At 40.9% G+C, this 20,645-nt stretch overlaps 1 protein-coding gene and 1 long non-coding RNA gene across 2 annotated transcripts in view; both read left to right on the plus strand.

Annotated features, from left to right (window-relative positions):
* nrg3b (neuregulin 3b) overlaps positions 1–20,645 on the plus strand; it is a 414,103-nt gene that overhangs the window by 318,293 nt on the left and 75,165 nt on the right. Inside the window, exon 3 of the mRNA XM_024386324.2 lies at positions 262–335. Within this exon, the coding sequence (XP_024242092.2) occupies positions 262–335 (74 nt within the window). The remainder of the gene's footprint in view (positions 1–261; positions 336–20,645) is intronic.
* LOC112223319 lies at positions 15,657–17,008 on the plus strand. The gene is made up of 3 exons (XR_002949279.2): positions 15,657–15,935; positions 16,295–16,383; positions 16,488–17,008. It is a non-coding gene; the product is annotated as an uncharacterized LOC112223319 (long non-coding RNA).

Here is a 20,645-nt window from a genome sequence, read left to right on the forward strand (position 1 = left end):
ATATTCTCTTCCTCCCTCTCTAGCACTGATTTGGCAGATGGCTAGTGGCTAGTTGTCAAGAAGGTTATGCTTGCAATGATTGTGAAATGTAGTTGTTTTGCCTACTTTAGTTGAATGCAATGATTTAGTTGCTCTGGATTCGAGTGCCTGGTAAATGACTAAAATAACTCAGACTCTACCCACTCTACTCACATGCATGTTGTGAGAGGGTGTTTTTCCTCAATAGACCCTGGATATTGATCTCTGTTGTCTCTTTTGCAGGTGTAAAGAGGGTTACCACGGACTACGCTGCGACCAGTTTGTACCCAAGACGGACTCCATCTTATCTGACCCAAGTACATGTCTTCCTGTATTGATCCTGCAGAAAAGTTAAAACAAAAGAGTATTAGGGAGTTATCTGTCTTCTATTTTTTTATTTTATTTAACTAAGAACAAATTCTTATTTTCAATGACAGCCTAGGAACAGTGGGTTAACTGCCTTGTTCAGGGCCAGAACAACAGATTTTTACCTTGTCAGCTCGGGGATTTGATCTAGCAACCTTTCAGTTACTGGCCCAATGCTCTAACCACTAGGCTACCTGCCGGGGGGTGGCAGGTATGCAGGGGGGTTGGCAGGTAACCTGGTGGTTTGAGCATTGGGCCAGTAACCGAAAGGTTTGTGGATTGAATCCCTGAGCTGACAAGGTAAAAATGTGTCATTCTGCCCCTGTACAAGGCAATTAACCCACTGTTCCCTGGTAGGCCGTTATTTTAAATAAGAATTTGTTCTTAACTGACTTTCCTAGTTAAATAAAGGTTACATTTTTAAATATACCTTATTACTCTGGTCAAGATAAATACAAACTTATTGAGCCAGGCTTCACATTATCCCCTCCAGTAAAGGAGACATAAACTGTGTAGGCCAGAAGACACACAAATACATCAAATCCTTGTTTAACTTTATCAAGTCAAAGAAGAGAAAGTATCCTTGAGTTTACTTTCTCTTGTTTAAAAGTACTTCTAGCATTTCAGCTTGAGGTGTGTTGCTGCAATGTCATTGAAATTATTCCAAATCTGATATGCCAAAAATATGTCATTACCTTTTTCTGGAATGATGGATATTTTCATTACCTACCAATATCAACATTTGATTAGTACATTAGTAAATTTGGATTCAAATGCATTTATCTTTTAAGTGGTGTGAATTGCTTGAGTGTAACATGTGCAGTGTCCTTCTGTTGGAGAATTAGAATTGAGAAAGTAGATGTGGCCATCACACGAACATGAAATCAATATAAAGCTCATTACAGTTTAGTTAATACCAAAGATTTGAACTGGTTCAGAGAACGGAACTATAACTACATTATTTGAGGAACAGAACTCGAAATGAAAGTGATCTATAGTGTTCTGCAACAGAACCGTTATTTTAAATCATGGGACCTGATTAATAATGTTATTTTACGTTCTGGGCATTTTTTCCAGTCCCACAAAAATCCTAACAAAATGCCTATGCAAAGCCACTTGGAACAAAGCCACTAAGTCACTTGGAAACTTATTCCAGCATCTGCCTGTTAGCTGAACATTTTTGTTAGTGGGTGTGTGTGTAAGCTACCTGCCTCTCTCCTCTGAAGAATAGGTTACTGTAGCCTAGAGACAACATTACAAGCATGATTCAGAAATTAGGGAGAGATGTTTAAAATAATGGATTAACTTTTTCAATGCTACTGTCGTTAAGGATACTATAGTTATTATGTTTCACTTTGAATTTATTAACTGCAAAAAGGTAAGACTTGTTTTTAATTCTAGTGCGGCTCTGCACACACAAGCATGTTAGCTAGCTAATGTTAAACCAACTTGGAAGTTCAAAGACATTCAAAGTTCCTCCATAGAAGCCGCTTCTATGTAGGTATAATTCTTTGGGCCTAATTCAGATAATGAAAGTCATAACAAGATGCCCAGCTCCCAAAGACAAGCTTCCTCCACCCTCTCACGCCCTCCCCTCACCTGCAACATTTCAGTTTCATCTTGCACCCTACACTGTGACTGTGTGTGTGTTTGTCTTTCATTATGATTAAACCATGCTGTTACGGAAAAATACAACTTGCTCCTAACGACTTTCCTATGCAGTTTAAATCACTTACCCGCTCCATAAGCAAGCTGCTCTATCCGCACTGATTGGTGAAGTAATGCAATGTTGAGCTAAGTGTAACAAACATTTTGATTTCAGAGGTTTAAAAAGGAACGGAAAGGAACGATATAAACTGGTACATTGTTTTGGTTTGATCCGGTTAAGAAATGTACTTTGCTGGTCAGTACAGTAAGATGGAATGAAGAAAATAATGGTTCTGTTCAGAACTAAATTATTCACATTTTTCTTTTGTTCCAAACCCTGTTTAGAACAGTCTAAAGCAGTGGTATTTAAAGTCGCGGTAATTGCAGTGGGGTAGCCATTTTTAAAAATATATATATTTTAAATATATATTCTGTACAGTACCAGTCAAAAGTTGACACACCTACTCGTTCAAGGATTTTATTTTTACTATTTTCTATATAGAATAATAGTGAAGACATAAAAACGATGAAATAACATATGGGATCATATAGAAAGTGTTAAACAAATCCAAATATATTTTATATTTTATATTCTTCAAAATAGCCACCCTTTGCCTTGATGACAGCTTTGCACACTCTTGGCATTCTCTCAACCAGCTTCACCTGGAATGCTTTTCCAACAGTCTTGAAGGAGTTCCCACATATGCTGAGCAGTTGTTGGCTGCTTTTCCTTCACTCTGTGGTCCAACTCGTCCCAAACCATCTCAACTAGGTTGAGGCCGGGCCAGGTGGATGCCAGGTAATCTGATGCAGCACTTCATCACTTTGGTCAAATAACCTTTACACAGCCTGGAGGTGTGTTGGGTGATTGTCCTGTTGAAAAACAAATGATAGTCCCACAAAGAGCAAACCAAAGGGATGGCGTATCGCTGCAGAATTCTGTGGTAGCCATGCTGGTGAAGTGTGCCTTGAATTCTAAACAAATCACAACAGTGTCACCCTCAAAGGACCCCCACACTATCACACCTCCATGGTGGGAACCACACATGCAGAGATCATCCGTTAATCTTTATTTTTTTTTACCTTTATTTAACCAGGCAAGTCAGTTAGGAACAAATTCTTATTTTCAATGATGGTCTAGGAACAGTGGGTTAACTGCCTTGTTCAGGGGCAGAATGACAGATTTTTACCTTGTCAGCTGGGGGATTCAAACTTGAAACCTTTTGGTTACTAGTCCAACACTCTAACCACTAGGCTACCTGCCACCTACTCAGCATCTCACAAAGACACAGCGGTTGGAACAAAAAATCTCAAATTTGGACTCATGAGACCAAAGGACAGATTTCCACAGGTCTAATGTCCATTGCTCGTGTTTCTTGGCCCAAGCAAGTCTCTTCTTCTTATTGGTGTCCTTTAATAGTGGGTTCTTTGCTGAAATATGACCATTAAGGCCTGATTCACACAGTCTCCTCTGAACAGTTGATGTTGAGATTTGTCTGTTACTTGAACTCTGTGATTCATTTTCTGAGGCTGGTAACTCTGATGAACTTATCCTCTGCAGCAGAGGTAACTCTGGGTCTTCCTGTCCTGTGGCAGTCCTCGTGAGAGTCAATTTCATTATAGCACTTGGTTTTTCCGACTGCACTTGAAGAAACTTTCAAAGTTCTTGAAATGTTTCGTATTGACTGACCTTCATGTCTTAAAGTAATGATGGACTATAGTTTCTCTTTGCTTATTTTAGCTGTTCTTACCATAATATGGACTTCTGTATACCACCCCTACCTTGTCATAACACAACTGATTGGCTCAAACGCATTTTAAGAAGGAAAGAAATTCATTCCACAAATTAACTTTTAAAAAGGCACACCTGATAATGGAAATGCTAAATATATTTAGATTTGGTTAACTTCCCTGCTAGAGCTTCCCGGTCAACTGTTATTGTGAAGTGGAAACATCTAGGAGCAACAACGGCTCAGCCGCAAAGTGGTAGGCTCCACCAGCTCACAGAGTGGGAACGTTGAGTGCTGAAGCGCATAGCGCTTAAAAATCATCTATCCTCGGTTGCAACACTCACTACCAAGTTCTAAACTGCCTCTGGAAGCAACATCAGCACAAGAACTGTTCGTCGGGAGCTTCATGAAATGGGTTTCCATGGCTGAGCTCCAGCATACAATGACATTCTAGATAATTCTGTACTTCAAACGTTGTGACTGCAGCAAGTCCTGCAGCAATGTTCCAACATCATGTGGAAAGCCTTCCCAGAAGAGTGGAGGCTGTTATAGCAGCAAAGGGGGAACAACTCTATATTAATGACCATGATTTGGGAATAAGATGCTCGATGAGCAGCTGTCCATATATTTTTGGTCATGTAGTGTAGTTTCCTTACAGAAATGAAGAATTACCAAGACGGCACCGATCCGATTGATGAGTAAGTATATTAAAATTGTGACATTGTTTGGAAATATTTACTGTGTTGATAATGCATGGGTTATTTGGTTTATTTGAAAATAATTACTTTTTGCTGAGTTGATAATGGTATTGTCAAAGGCATGTAGGCACTACGCTGTGTGCATATGGGAGTAGCCTAGTCTACAATAATAATGTCATTGGATGTGCTAGTATATTTATTTTATTTAATGATTACATTTTAAATGAAAATATACATACATGGTGATATAGGATATATAAGCCTAGTCTATATTTTACATTTTAACTACCCCTACACCCATGCCATTGTAGACTGGGGTAGGGGACATTCACACCCACACTGAGTTGAATGGCTACTTCATTCAGTGATAACATTATTGTCGAATAAACTTTTATTCACTGTGTGTATTCAGGAGCAGCCTATTCTACAATAATGTCATTGGATGTACTAGAGTTATTTATTTTATTGGTGAATTACATTGTAAATGTAAATATACACACATGGTGATGATATAGGATATACACTGAGTACAACATTAGGAACAACCCCCCCACTGAGTTGAATGGCTGTAAACATTCACACTCTCGTTGAGACTACTTAATTCACTGGCTATCTCTGGGAGCATGGTAATGAAGGCTTTTCAGCTTTTGAAATGTGTTAATGTAGAATTAATTTCTAAATCTGCCTTTCTTTTAGTCAAGAACAGGTGGATGAGTCACAAGGGTACAGTGCAGTCCCCTGGAACAATTTGAGCTCTTCTTCAGTGCCGGTGTGGTCAGAACATTGAGTGACTACCGAAACAAACTGCGGACCGGAATATTTCCAATGGTGAAAAAAACAAAAAAACTATCAACCCCAAAGAGTTGTTCAAGTTTATTGGGATTGTTCTGTACATCGCCTAAAATGTGAATATTTTAAAAAGATGACACCCATTTGAAGTGTAATGAGTGTGATGTGAACCCCTCTGTGTCAATGTTGAAAGGAACTGCTCCCATCTCTGGCACATGTTGATGTGCCATAAATGGAAGTAGATGGCAAAAGAGATAGAAATATGAAGGAAAGGGTGTGAAGAAAACACTTTGATCTAAAATGAGTGTGGGGTTCCCTCTTGTGTCCCTTTTTTGTCATTACTTATGAGAAATATATACTGAACAAAAATATAAACACAACATGCAACAATTTTAAGGATTTTACTGAATTACAGTTCAAATAAGGAAATCAGTCAATTGAAATACATTCATTATGCCCTAATCTATGGATTTCACATGACTGGGCAGGGGTGCAGCCATGGGTGCTACGCCCACCCACTGGGGAGCCAGGCTCAGCCAATCAGAATTAGTTTTTCCATACCAAAGGGATTTATTACAGATAGAAATACTCCTCAGGTTCTCTCTCCGGGTAGCTGGTCTCAAACGATCACACAGGTGAATTCACTAAAACAACATTGGAGGCGGCTTATGGTAGAGACATTAACATTACATTATCTGGCAACAGCTATTGTGGACATTCCTCTGCAGTCAACATGCCAATTGCACACTGCCTCAAAACTTGAGACATCTGTGGCATTGAGTTGTGTGACAAAACTACACAATTTAAAGTGGTATTTTATTGTTCCAAGCACAAGGTGCACCTGTGTAATCATGCTGTTTAATCAGCTTCTTGATATGCCACACCTGTCAGATGGATGGATTATCTCGGGCAATGAAGAAATGTTCACTAACAGGGATGTAAACAAATGTTTGCACAACATTTGAGAGAAATAAGCTTTTTGTGCGTATGGAGCATTTCTGGAATCTTTTATTTTAGCCATGAAACATGGGACCTACTCTTTACATGTTGTGTTTATGTTTTTATTGAGTACATATTGCTTTCAATGCTGACTAGAATAATGCAGTTGAAAAATTAAATTTTTAATTTTGGGTGATTTTGTTTTGTTCTATTGAAAAATGGATGTGGGCAGTAGTCCCAAAAATGTATATAATTGTTTGTTTCATTGATATTTGTGCCCCCAAATACTTGTGCCCCCAAGTATAGATATTCTCAACACCTGGGGCAACCACAACCAGGTGTTGGATATTTTGTTAATTATGGTTTGCAGTGCTTTTCACAATAAAAAATTAAGAATATCAACATGTGTTTTCGTCTTTTTTGCCTTTATGGCACATTATCATGAATATAGGTGTCTCAAAAGTTTGTTTTGACATTTTACTTCTTGTATCTGAGCGTGGACTGAATCCATAGCCATTTAGCACTTGTTTTATACAGAGCACTGTAGAAGCAAAAATGTTCATGACTTAGATCGAGGCAGAGGCAAAATACTGAGCTGACTACACTGACTGTGCTCGGGGCAGACCCTACTAAACTGGCATCCTGGCTAACAGCCTGCTGCCTGGCCTGCACCCTATCTCATTAGATAAGATGAGAGCACACCTCCAACTAGGATGGAGCCCGCCACTCCTCAGCAGGCCAGGCTTGGTCCTGTTTGTGGGTGAGTCCCAGAAGGAGGGCCAATTATCTACAAATGTAATCTTTTGAGAGGGGCAGAAAAAAAAATTCAACCAGCGATTGAGTTTTGGTATTTTATTAGGATCCCCATTAGCTGTTGCAAAAGCAGCATCTGATCTCCTGGGGTCCAGACAAAACATGAAACATGACATAATACAGAACATTAACAGACAAGAACAGCTCAAGGACATAACTACATTTTTTATTTTTTAAAGGTACACGTAACCTACATATCAATACATTCACACAAACTATCTAGGTCAAATAGGGGGGAAGAGTTGTGCCGTGAGGTGTTGCTTTATCCAGGGTTTTAATAACCAGGTTTGCGGTTCATTTGAGCAATATGAGATGGAACATTGTTTGTTCTGGATTTGGGGACTGTGGAAAAAAAAACTGGTGGCATGTCTGGTAGGGCAAGTGTGTGTCAGAGTGTGTGTGTCAGAGATGTGTGTAAGTTGACTATGCAAACAATATGGGATTTTCAACACATTCATATTTCTTATAAAAAGAAGAAGTGATGCAGTCAGTCTCTCCTCAACACTTTGCCAAGAGAGACTGGCATGCATAGTATTTTTATCAGCACTCTGATTACAGTGAAGAGCAAAACGTGGGGCAGTTGTGTGAGTCTGCTGTAGAGCTCATCACTCCACCTAACTGGGAGGGAGCCAGAGATAATTACTTGATGACGACACATCTTTCTAGTTAAGTTATACGCTAAAGCTATGTTGCGCTTGGTGACCTCTGACTGTTTCATCCTAGTATCGTTGATGCCGACGTGAATAACAATATCCCTTTACTCTCTACACTCACCAGGTTTGGCCTTGGCCAGCACAATCTTTAAATCAGACTTTACGTCGGTAGCCCTGCCCCCTGGTAAACAATAAATGATCGTTGGATGATTCTTTTAACTGTAAGTTTAATATTGCCGTGAGAAAATTCTCCGGCTGTGGGGGCTGTGCAGGGGGGATTAACACTTCTACCTGTACTTACTGGTGGCACAGACTTGGGCTCTTGAGTGCCGCTGCGGTCTAAGGCACTGCATCTCAGTGCTTGAGGTGTCACTACAGAGACCTTGGTCGAAATCCCGGCTGTATCACTACTGGCCGTGATTGGGAGTCCCATAGGGTGGTGCACAATTGGCCCAGTGTTGTCTGAGGTTTGGCTGGTGTAGACTGTCAGTGAAAATAAGAATTTGTTCTTAACTGACGTTCCTAGTTAAATAAAGGTTAAAAAAATTTAACAGATGCTGTTTCATCCTTTCCTACACTTAAAATGCCCTTGCATAATGATTACGTCTGAAGCCAGGCTTGTAAATGTGGCTATCCTCACCATAAGGCGATAGTTCTCCTGTGTATTATGAATACAGCGACTGCAATGAGAAGGCATAATGTTACTTCGCTTTTTTGGCTGGTGGTCCTGCAGATCCGTGTCCGGGGTGAAAATGTTGAATTAAAAAAAGTCTAGTGAGAACAAAACTAAGACGGTGAACTTGTTAAATACAGAGTTAGATTAAACGGTTATTAAAAGGAAAAAGGAAAAGAGTTGGTAGCCAAGTAGCAACAAACAGGACAGCAGCACAGATCCTGCTGACCACAGCTACTGACCATACAACTACTGACCACAACTCCAAAACTACTGACAACAACTACTGACCAAAACTATTGACCACAGCCACACATCTACTGACCACAAAATTACTGAACCACACAACTACTTACCACAACCACACAACTACTAACCACACAACTACTGACCACAACTACTGACCACAACTGCACAACTATTAGACCATAATTACTGACCACAACTCTGGTCTGCACTAGCTCTGGTCCAGGTCTGGTCCTGGGCACAGCTATAGCTAACTCTGGTTCGCAATAGCTCTGGTCTGCACTATAAATTAGAAAGCATAGCCAGTTCAGAAGGGGAACCCGAGTGTAGTGGCATCAGCGGATATTGTACCAATTGGATTCATACTCTAATAATACTACTAATAATAATACATTTTATTTAGAAGAAGCCTTTCAGGGTACTCAAAGTCTTCTTACATTAAAAGTAGGCTTAAATAAAAGCAAGTGCAGTTCATAAAATCAATTGCATCAATCAAAGGATCAGACAAAACAGGACAGATAAAATGAGGATGGAGGGGTTGGGTAGAGCTTATGAACCAGGTTTAGGGGGTAGGGTTGTGAATAGGTTACAGACATGGTTTAGGGTAAGGGTGTGGGTTGGGGACACACATAGGGATACATAGGTATACTGAGAATGGGGGCAAGGAGACAAGCAAAGGAGGAGCTGAGTTCTGCACATGCTTCCTCAATGCCGGATGTCACGCGTACACATGAGTTGGTGTCTCTTGCTGACGTGCTGCAGTAATTAGCTGTTACTCACTATGCTTGCTGCAATGATATGCCACCACAACCCCAACCTCTAACTGTGGGTTCTGTGTTTATTCCTTCAGGGGTTTTGCTATAGCATATCATGCTCACTGCCTGTAGTTTTATTATAATCTTCATATGATGCTTCACTCTGGCAGTGAGCTACCCTGAAGGAGCAGAGCCCTAACGCCAAGACTATACATTGTTATCTTTTATAATAAATTGTTAAATGTACACTTGGTGTTTCCTTTCTGAACAACTGTTATAATTTAGCATATAATACCGACAAACAATAATTGTAACTCTTGAACCGTTCAAGCTAGAGGCAGTGAACTAACTTTCACATGTTCAAGCTGTCCTATCCTATCAACCAATCAACAAATCAATCAATCAATCAATCAATCAACCAATATTTTCATCTACCAATTTTCATCTACCAAACTATAACCAGTCAATTTAAAACAAGCTAGCAAACACACCACCATTTCGTCAGTGGTCACTGTAAGCCTAAAAGGTTTATTTATAACATATAAATACAGCTAGCTATCATATCAGTAAGTCTACATACAAACCTGTTCTACATAGTTCTTGAACTACCACACAAATACTTTTAAAGAGCTGTCACCACTAGATGCACCATATTTCTAACCCCAAATAATAGCCCACAACTTTCTAATCATTACGTCATCATTCAACTAAAATGTACACTAAATTACACTTAAAATGTACAACTTAATTTACACTGAACATTTTACAAATGTAAATCGTGCATCTATTTATCTGAAACCCACAGCATGATTGATTCAGAGTTTCTTTGTTTTTCTAAGAGTTTTTCTTTAGAGCTTTTTATTCCCATCTTCTGACAGAATATCGCTTAGTCCTATGTCATTCTTCTTTTAGTTTTCACATGCAACAACTTGAGTTTAGACATTTTTGTGATCTAAATGACCCACAATCCAAATTAATATGGTTGATTTAGCAATCTATGAAAGTAGGAAACATATTTTACTACATGTATTGTAACTCTGGCTAAACACTACCGAAGTTCTAACAACACATTAACTATAGACACCAACGTCTTGCTTCCGGACAAGCTAAACACCTTCTTCGCCCGCTCTGAGGATAACACAGTGCCACTGACGCGGCCCACTACCAAGGACTGTGGGATCTCCGTCACCATGGCCGACGTGAGTAAAGGTAACTGAACTACATGACTATCGCCCTGTAGCACTGACTTCTGTAATCATGAAGTGCTGTGAGAGGCTAGTTAAGGATCATAATATCACCTCTACCTTACCTGACACCCCAGACCCACTTCAATTTGCTTACTGCCCCAGTAGATCTACAGACGATGCAATCGCCATCGCACTTCACACTACCCTATCCCATCTGGACAAGCGGAATGCTGTTGATGATGATGTTGGTCAGCATTCAATACCATAGTACCCTCCAAGGTCATCATTAAGCTCGGCGTCATGGGTCTGAACCCCGCCCTGTGCAACTGCGTCCTGGACTTCCTGACAGGTCATCCCAGGGGGTGAAGGTAGGAAACAACACCGCCACTTCGCTGATCCTCAATACAGGGGCCACACAAAGGTGCGTGCTCAGTCCCCTCCTGTAGTTCCTCTTCACCCATGACTGCATGGCCATTCACACCTCCAGCTCAATCATCAACTTTGCAGACGACACAACAGTAGTAGGACTCATAACCAACATTGACGAGAGCCTACAGAGAGGAGGTGAGGGCCCTGGGAGAGTGGTGCCAGGAAAGTAACCTCTCACTCTACGTTAGCTAAACAAATGAGCTGATCGTGGACTTCAGGAAACAGCAGAGGGAGCACGCCCCTGTCCACATCGACGGGACCACAGTGGAGCAGGTGGAAAGCTTCAAGTTCCTCGGCGTAAACATAACTGATGATATGAAATGGTCCAACCACACAGACAGTGTGGAGAAGAAGGCGCAACAGCTCAGGAGGCTGAAGAAATTTGGCTTAGACCCTAAAATCTTCACAAGCTTTTATAGATGTACTGCTGAGAGCATCCTGTAGGGCTGTATCACTACCTGGTACGGCAACTGCACCGCAACCTCAGGGCTCTCCAGAGGTGCGGTCTGCCCAACGCATCACAGGGGGCAAACTACCTGCCCTCCAGGACACCTACAGCACCCGATGTCACAGGAAGGCCAAAAGGTAATCAAGGACATCAACCACCGGAGCCACAACCTGTTCACCCCGCTATCATCCAGAAGGCAAGGTCAGTACAGATGCATCAAAGCTGGGACCGAGAGACTGAAAAACAACTTCTATCTCAAGCCATCAGACTGTTAAATAGCAAGCACCAGCCGGCTTCCACCCGGTTACGCAACCCTGCACCTTAGAGGCTGCTGCCCAAAATACATAGACTCGGAATCACTGGCCCCTTTAATAATGGAACACTGGTCACTTTAATAATGTTTATATAATGTTTACATACTGCTTTACTCACCTCATATGAATATACTGTATTCTATTGTATTTCAGTCAATGCCACTCCGACATTGCTCAATCTAATATTTATATATCTCTTCATTCCATTCTTTTACTTTTAGATTTGTATGTATTGTTGTGAATTGTTAGATACTACTGCACTGTTGGAAATAGGAACACAAGCATTTCATTACATCGCAATAACATCTGATAAATATTTGTATGTGACGAATAACACATGCTTTGCTTAAAATAGTCAAGTAAAACTTTTTAAACTTCTACCTCTACCACAAAAATACTTTGCCCATGCTCCGTCCACTCCGCTTCTCTCGCTTTCCTTCCATTGAAAGGAAACATGGCGCCACACATAGCTGGCAATAAACTGATCGAAACTCAAGCAAACTTTACCACGTTTTTTTTTACAAAGCATTTTGTTTCGGGTGCTTTTATCTGCTCCACCACACACATCTGGTAAGGTTGAACACTGCCTCTCCTACTTAGCCTCCTGAAAAAGCTTCTCCCAATCGGGTGTGACACCTACTCCCTTTGCCTGCAGCACTGCTGCTTGGATCCCACCCAGGGATCTCCTCCCCGTTTGCCCTGGCCTGTATCCCCCTCTCTGGTATAGCCCGCCACACTCGCCCCTCTCTCCCAAGCTTTCACTCGCCTCCAGCACACACGCACATACACAGACACCGCAGACTTTGGACTGATCTGAATTTTCTGTGGGCTAATTAACTTATGAAGCTTATTATGTGAGCTTTATTCAGAAATGCTTTAATTAACTAGTATATGCCTACTATTTATTTGATCTCAGAATTGTATAGCTTACTGGACTCATAGAGAGCTACTGTCTCAAGTTATTTTGTTGGGATGATTGACTCTGAATTTAAAACGGCTAACCCCAAGCCATTTAATTTTTTCTTGTGCTTTATGCTATTTGCTCCATCACTCCTGAGCACTTTGTTGACTATGAACTTACTAATTTACCCGACCGTGGGACAGAAAATGTTTGTTCCCACACTTGCGACTCTGACTCTCTATTGGTTACACTGACTTTTGACCTCCTATCCTATTCTAACCACCTCTCGACGGCTTCGTATTCGTGTTACCTGATTCAATTGCTGTACAATATGATCTTGTTGCCATCTGATGCACATTCAAATGTCATAAAAAATAAAAACACTTTCAGTGCTCAGTTGTCTCCACCAAGTCTGTCCCCAAACAATTTTATTTGCTGGTTTTAAGCATTAAGATTTCAAATGGCTCTTTGTTGCCTGTTGCTGGGTGTTATCATCCACCATTAGCACCAGTATGTACCCTACCTGCCCTAAGCTCTCTTCTGGCCCCTTACACAATGTCTGACTTTGTCCTGCTAGGTGACCTAAAACTTCCAAGTCTTAAAACAACGGGACTCCCTAATACTCTCTCAGATTATTACCAATCCCACAAGGTATGACTCCATATACCCAGCAAAGGCTACTCTGCTTGATGTTATCCTCACAAATAATTATGATAGATATGAGTCTGGTGTAATGACCAAACTGATCACTGTTTTACAGCCTAGCCTCCCAGCTGGCCAACATCCGGTGAAAAAAGGCTTTACGACGAAAGCACACCATGCAATTATCTAAGGACAGTGCCCAGCATACAAAAGCATTACATACATTTTCCAACCAAGCAGAGGCATCATGAAAGTAAGAAATTGCGATAAAATAAATCACTTACCTTTGAAGATCTTCCTCTGTTTGCAATCCAAAGGGTCGCAGCTACATCACAAATGGTCCTTTTGTTCGATAAAGTCCTTCTTTATGTCCCCAAAAAGTCAGTTTAGTTGGCGCACTTGACTCCCTCGTTTCCCTCGTTCAAAATGCATACAAATGAATCCCAAAAGTTACCAATAAACTTCGTCCAAACAAGTCAAACAACGTTTCTAATCAGTCCTTACGTACCCTAATATGTAAATAAATGATCCAATATAAGACGGAGAGAAGTATGTTCATTACCGGAGATAAATAACCCTCATCCATGCGTGCGCCACAAACTACAGCCAACACTACAGCCAAAATGGGAGCCACTTACAAAAACTACAAATTCTAGCTCATTTCTCAAAAACCAAGCCTGAAACTCTTTCTAAAGACTGTTGACATCTAATGGAAGCCCTAGGAACTGCAATCTGGGAGGATTTCTATTGATTCCCCCATAGAAAGGCATTTCCCCCCCAAAATATTCCGCATGGATTCTCCTCGGGCTTTCGCCTGCTATATCAGTTCTGTTACACTCACATACATTATTTTAACAGTTTTTGAAACTTTAGAGGGTTTTCTATCCAATACTTCCAATTATATTCATATCCTAGCTTCTGGGCCTGAGTAACAGGCATTCATCCAAACTTCCGAATACTGCCCCCTATCCCTAGGAAGTTTTAAACAACCTGTCATGATTTGTCATAGATGCTTGCTAAAAAACTATAATGAGCAAGCCTTCCTTCATGACCTGGCCGCTGTAAATTGGTATAGAATCAACTTGATCCCCTCTGTCAAAGATGCTAGGACCTTATTTTTTTAATATTTTCAGTGATATTGTTAACAAGCCCACCCCCATAAAGAACATTTCAATTAAAAATAGGCTCAGCCCCTGGTTCGACCGTGATCTTTCAGAGTTACTTCACCTCAAGAACATAATTTAGTGAAAGGCTCGGCACAGAAATACTCAGGCTGACTGGCTGTCGTTCAGGCAAATGATAAATAAGTGCTCTCAGGCTATCCAGAAGGCCAAAGTTAGTTACTTTAAAGAGCAGGGGCTGGATTCACAGATACACTACTTACAAATAAACATATGTTTCTTAAGGAAAAAAGAAAAAGTTCATAAGATAGTTTGTCAGTGCAATTCTTCAAAATGTTCTTAGGAATTCATAGTTTTCTTAGGAACTTCATAAATATCTTTCTCAAGAACTTTGTAAATAGTGTAGCAGTTTCAGGGGTTGTGATGTGTATGGACGTTATGTGCCTGCAAGGTTTATTTGTTTTTTGGCTGCCAGGACCACAGACAGCAATGCCAAGTATGCTTTAGAGGCAGGACCACAGACAGCTCAGGGGACACTTCTGAACTGCAGCAGAATAGCCACGTGTCTCCAGTTGTAATCAGAGCCAAACTGCAGACAGGTGAAACCAATCAGTTCCTCTACTTAAACACGCCCTGGGTTTTCTTTCATTGTCTTTTTTTTGCATACAGGGGAGAAGGAGGTTTTTAAAGAGGAATAGGAAATATGATTTTCAACAAGGATTGAACCCCCAAATACAAGCTTGGAGGACCTTCCACTGGCGGCGAAGAGTGTACTTTGTTTGTTTTGAATCTCAAGAACGCTGCCAAAGCCTGATAGTAATAATCCACTCTCGTAATAAACTCTTCACTTGGACAGGTGTTGTGTGTTTGTATGTGTAAACCCTGCCTTACTAAGAACCCGGCGCCGAAAACGCTACAATATCTTCTTGTGTGGCACTGACATTAGTGTTGTGGTTGAAACCAATAAATAAGCCTATTTGACAGGGATGATATGATTTGGCCCGCTATAATAAACTGTTGATATTTAAATTTTATTACATTTATTTACTTGCTTTATGTCTCGAGAATAAAATGTTTTATTTGGTTCGCAAACTCTTTATACACACACACAGAAAAATGAAATTTTTGAATACATTAAAACCATTAGACTAGCTATATCAAAACCAAAAATGGATTAATAAGGAAAGTGCAATAAAAACTTCAGCAAACAAGAGCTTGAAGTGATGGTGGAGGAAATAGCAGCCAGCAAAAGGTTGCTGTTGGGGAGACTTGATATCTGCGGGGGCACTGCAGAGACCAAAAAGAGAGGATGGGTGAGAGTGGATGAGTCTGACTCTGCCATCGGGGAATGGCAAGGGACAGTGATGCCGTAAAAAATAAGTAGTCCCACATCAAGTCGGCTGCTAGGAAAAAGGGAGCTGAGAGAAGTAGGGAGTTGAAGAAGACTGGGAGGGGGGTGGGTATTGACCATTCATGTGGACCAGCTGGAGGAGAAGGTGTTGTTCATGATAGGAGGGAAGGTGGTAGAGGGACTGCATTTGGACATCGACTCGGACAGCATGACCGGTAAGTTAGCTAGCTAGCTAATTAGCCAAACATAGCTAACGACGTTGAAGTTAGCTAAGTTAGCCAAGTTTTTTTTGTTGCAAATTGACAAGCTAACTAGCTATATAACACTTCTAGAATATTGTAATAGATTGTTAATTACTAGCTAACTAGATAATGCAGGTTTAATTCATTTTCTTGCTGTATTTAAATGTCCGGTAGCCAACTGTGTCTGAGGCAGTGTCGCAAGAAAACTTTCATGGTTACAAAAGTATCCAGTTGTGCAGCTAACGTTACACTTGTTTACTTCTGTCATCATGTCGAGCCTACAGCTCTTGAAACATTGTTGTCATGCTGACACGATGTGTTTGACCTTCTAGAAATAGCACTGGACCTCATCCATATGCCCCTGTGCCCGGATGTGGGAGCCATGGATCATCATGATCATATGACAGAAGAACAAGCAGAGGTAGGAGTTTGTTTGAGTTCTCATTTAATAAGTTTATTATTATTCTATAATAGGCCTAGAACACATATCATTCCCAAAACATATTCATTGTATTTTCTCAACAGATCATTACTGAAGACAAAGGAGATGTGCCTGTCTCCGATCTTTATCCATAATGACACCCCAATGGACGAGCCAGTGCAAGGAGGTTTGCTGGTGTGGAGGAGAGATGGTGGCTCTCCAGAGGACGCTCCTAGGGGTGCTCATGGCCCTGCACAAGGTGCAAGAGGAGCTGCTGAAGGTGGAAGGCGAGAGATTAGCCTTGGAGAAGGAGAAGCTAGCACTGGAGAAGGATACGTTTTTCATGGAGAAGCGAAGAAGACTAGAAGATTAATATTCTAAAATAAATCTGTTTCGGTATCATAACAATCTTATTTTTTTGTCATGTGAATCTCCTCCTTATGAGGTCATTCCTTGCTTGTAGGCCAGCTTTTCATCTACCAGTGATGTCGGGGTGGCTTGTCAGGAAGTCCAGGACCAGTTGCACAGAACGGGGTTCAGACCTAGGGCCTGAGCTTAATGATGAGCTTGGAGGGTACTATGGTATTGAAGGCAATGAACAGCATTCTTACATAGGTATTCTGCTTGTCCAGATGGGATTAGCGCAGTGCGCAGTGCGATGGCGATTGCATCGTCTGTGGATCTATTGTGGCGGTATGCAAATTGAACTGGGTCTAGGGTCTCAGGTAAGATGGAGGTGACATGATCCTTTTAACTAGCCTCTCAAAGCACTTCATGATGGCGGATGTGAGCACTACAAATTCCCACGGTGGCAAAGGTCCAGATGGATATGGTCCTTTATCGGCACTGTGGTACAGCGAAGTAACAAACATAGGCGTCTATGACTTCGGAAATATGATGTTATTTTAAATGTACATTAAATATATTAAATTAGACTAAGAATCTGATTGAATTACAGCTTATTTTGAATGTAAACATGTGCAAATCAACATTGCTAAAGAACAAAAGTGGTTGCATAATTGTCTATGCAAATAGTGTACTGTGTACTGTGAACCATTGTGCATGGGCTTTTAAATAAAATAAAGTGCATGTTTTCCGGAGAACAAAGGAGAGTTATAATCTGAATGCACAGAACGTCACTGTGGCCCATGTAATCTTCATGTATAAGTCACTCTGGGACTTGCCCTGCATTAAATGAGAGAAATTACACATTGTGTGTAATTACACATTACACACAATTACACATCTCTTGACAATGCTTTGAACTGTGGCACAAATGGTGTGTGAGCAACTCTGACACACTGGTTACAGGTGTTCATTGGTGTGCCTTGTGCAATATTTGTTTTTAATAAAGTTTATTGTGGGGAAGGCTGATTCACAGCTGTATGTGGAGCCAAATATGGTCAGGATGTATAGTGCCAGTTTCTTGAACAGGACATCAGCTGCAGGCACCATCTTTCCCCCGAAAATGACAGGGTCACAATCACCAGCCTGCTCCTTCAAAGCCACATTTTCTTGCAGCTCAATCCACTAAATTTGCAGTGATGCAACCTATCTGAAGATCTGACAACTTTGTCACATTTGTGACCAAGAAGGGGTTTGAAAACCAAAGATTTCTTCTGTAAAGCCTGGACTGCTGTTAGCATATCGCACATTGTGTTGTTCCATCCCTGCAGCTTAACATTCAGTTGATTAAGGTCTGATGTAATGTCTGTCAAAAATGCCATCAATTCCATATTCTCCTCATCTTCCAAAAACTCAGAAAACTGAGTTGCTTTGTCACTCTTTTGCTCTGATAAGAAATCTTTGATTTCCTCCTGAATGTCCCAAAAGTGTTCCAAAACCCTGCCTTTGCTGAGCCATCTCACATTGTTGTGCAGTAGTAAGTCATCAAAACTGTCATTGGCCTCTGTCAGAATGCCTCGTAGCGGGCGGTGTTGTAGGGATGATGTTGCTCTCAAAAAGTGTATCAGTTTCCATCATCATTGTCATGACCTCCGAATACTATTTTTCCAGACTGGCACACAGGAGAGATTGATGGATGATGCAGTGATATAATGTCAGGTTAGGGTGGTCCTCTTTCAAATGTGAAACCAGTCCCCTCCCTCTTCCTATCATGGCTGGAGCTCCATCTGTGGTGATGGAGACCAGTGACTTGAGATCTATCCCCCTTTTTGTCAGCATCCCTTTGATGGCCTCATGGATAACCTGTCCCTGTGTGTGTCATTATAGATTTGTTAAGACCAACAGCCACTCACAGAATTCCTTCTTTGTTTCGTTAAAATATCTGACAAACATCAGAAGCTGAGCATTATCAGTGTTATCTGTTGATGCATCCATAGCTAATGAAATGCTTGGTGCATTCTGAATGGCCTCATCAAGTTTTGAAATGAAATCTTCAGCTAATATTTCAATTCTCCTCATTGCTGTGGAATCTGACAGTGGAATCTGTTTGATCTTTTCTCTGAGCTCATCTTTTTCAATAAATTAAATTAAAAAATGTTCCTCAACAATTTATACACAAGACCCCATAATAACAACGCGAAAGCTTTCACGACTGGCTCGCTTTAGAAAGCGGGTCTCTAATTAGGGTATTTATCTGTCAAGGTATTAGAACTGTGTAAGCAGCAGCAGCTAGCGGTAGCCAGAACCAGGCTCCCTCTCACCACCAACTAAAGGAAGGATTAAGATTTGATTCACTCCTGCTATTATTTCCCCAGCGGCACAGATTTGTTCTTCGTAATCACCCCAAACGACTAGAGACGTGGAGCATGGCCTCCTCATATTCTCCATGGTTACTCAAGGTTCCACATGATGGCACAAATACCTCCCAAGGGTGCCTTGAGATGCCAGAGCAAAGGATGGGGGGGCATTGCTTCATGACTGTACACATTTTCCAGACCTATCTCGGTGATGCTAGAGGAACAGATGTGCATCAGTGCTTAATGACATCATCTGTGCAGGCAATGACAGTAGAGCGATTAAAGGAGATAAATGTTGGGTTGTTGTGGTGGGAAATCGGTGGGTACGCGTGAATTGGAAATACTGAACTGGCAGCATCAATAAGAGACTGTTCCGGGCCTGTCAAAAGTCTTTTCACCGCAATGGTAAAAACTTTGTCTCAAATGTCACAACCACCTCTCACGATTGTCAATGGCAGAGCTAAAATCTGCAATCATGCCTACCCCTGTCACTACCATTTCTCCCTCTTTTATCTCATTCAGATTAATGCCATTCTCTGGAGACCACTTTAAACTAAATGGGAGCACCACTGGCAGCTAACACTGACTCATTCAGTTTGCTTGCCTATATATCCAGTGTGTTTTAATCGTTTGGCCATTTTACATTTTTGTCGCACTTTACATGAAGGTACCCTTGAGTACCCTTTATAAAGGGTTGTAACATACTTTTAGTTTTCTGTGAAACCAAGGTATATTATGGGATTATGACTCGTATGACATTGACACATTTGCCATGATACTGTCAAAATGCATCTCCTAACATACGATTTTCACGCTGTTTGTAGTTTTGCTTCTCCCTTCTTTCTTGACTGTGGCCACCAAATAATCTGTAACCAGGACCTGCAAGCCGCATTCTATTTTCAAACCCAGACCACCTCTGTCAGTTAAGGAATTAAGTGTGAGGGTTTAATTTAAATTTAAATTAGATTCTATTACAGTGACGTCAAAAGGGAGGAGGAGGATGAAGGATGAAGGGAACACGAGTGCTCCTCTTTATCTATCGCCCCAGCTCTGGGATTGTGGAAAAATGCTTTAATGCATGGAGAAAAGGCACACACGGTCTCTCTCTGTGTGTGTGTGTGTGTGTGTGTGTGTGTGTGTGTGTGTGTGTGTGTGTGTGTGTGTGTGTGTGTTTTTGTTTTTTTTTTTTTTTTTTTTTTTTTTTTTTTTTTTGAAACAAACATAAGGTTGGGGTCAGAGAGTTGGTGAGCGAACAATTATCACTACAACATAGGTACTAGTTTTATTGTCTGGACTTGGAACATGAAAGTCATTTTAGGTCTGTCTCAATTCTAGTATTAATTTCTATGTTTGAAAAAAAATATTCAACAGAAAATAAAAGGGATTTTGGGGAGGCAAGTCAACCAAAGTTCAGTTTCTTGTAGTGTAGCTGCAGTGCTCCAGTGGGTAAAGCCTGAGTGAGTGTTATGACTGTGTTTCATATAAAATGCTGTTCAATAACGCTGTATTGTCTTCCCACTCTTTCTCTCCCCTTATTCTTCCCATCTCCTCTCTCTGTAC

Source organism: Oncorhynchus tshawytscha, linkage group LG24 (genome assembly GCF_018296145.1).
Source record: "Oncorhynchus tshawytscha isolate Ot180627B linkage group LG24, Otsh_v2.0, whole genome shotgun sequence".
Lineage (NCBI taxonomy): Eukaryota > Metazoa > Chordata > Actinopteri > Salmoniformes > Salmonidae > Oncorhynchus > Oncorhynchus tshawytscha.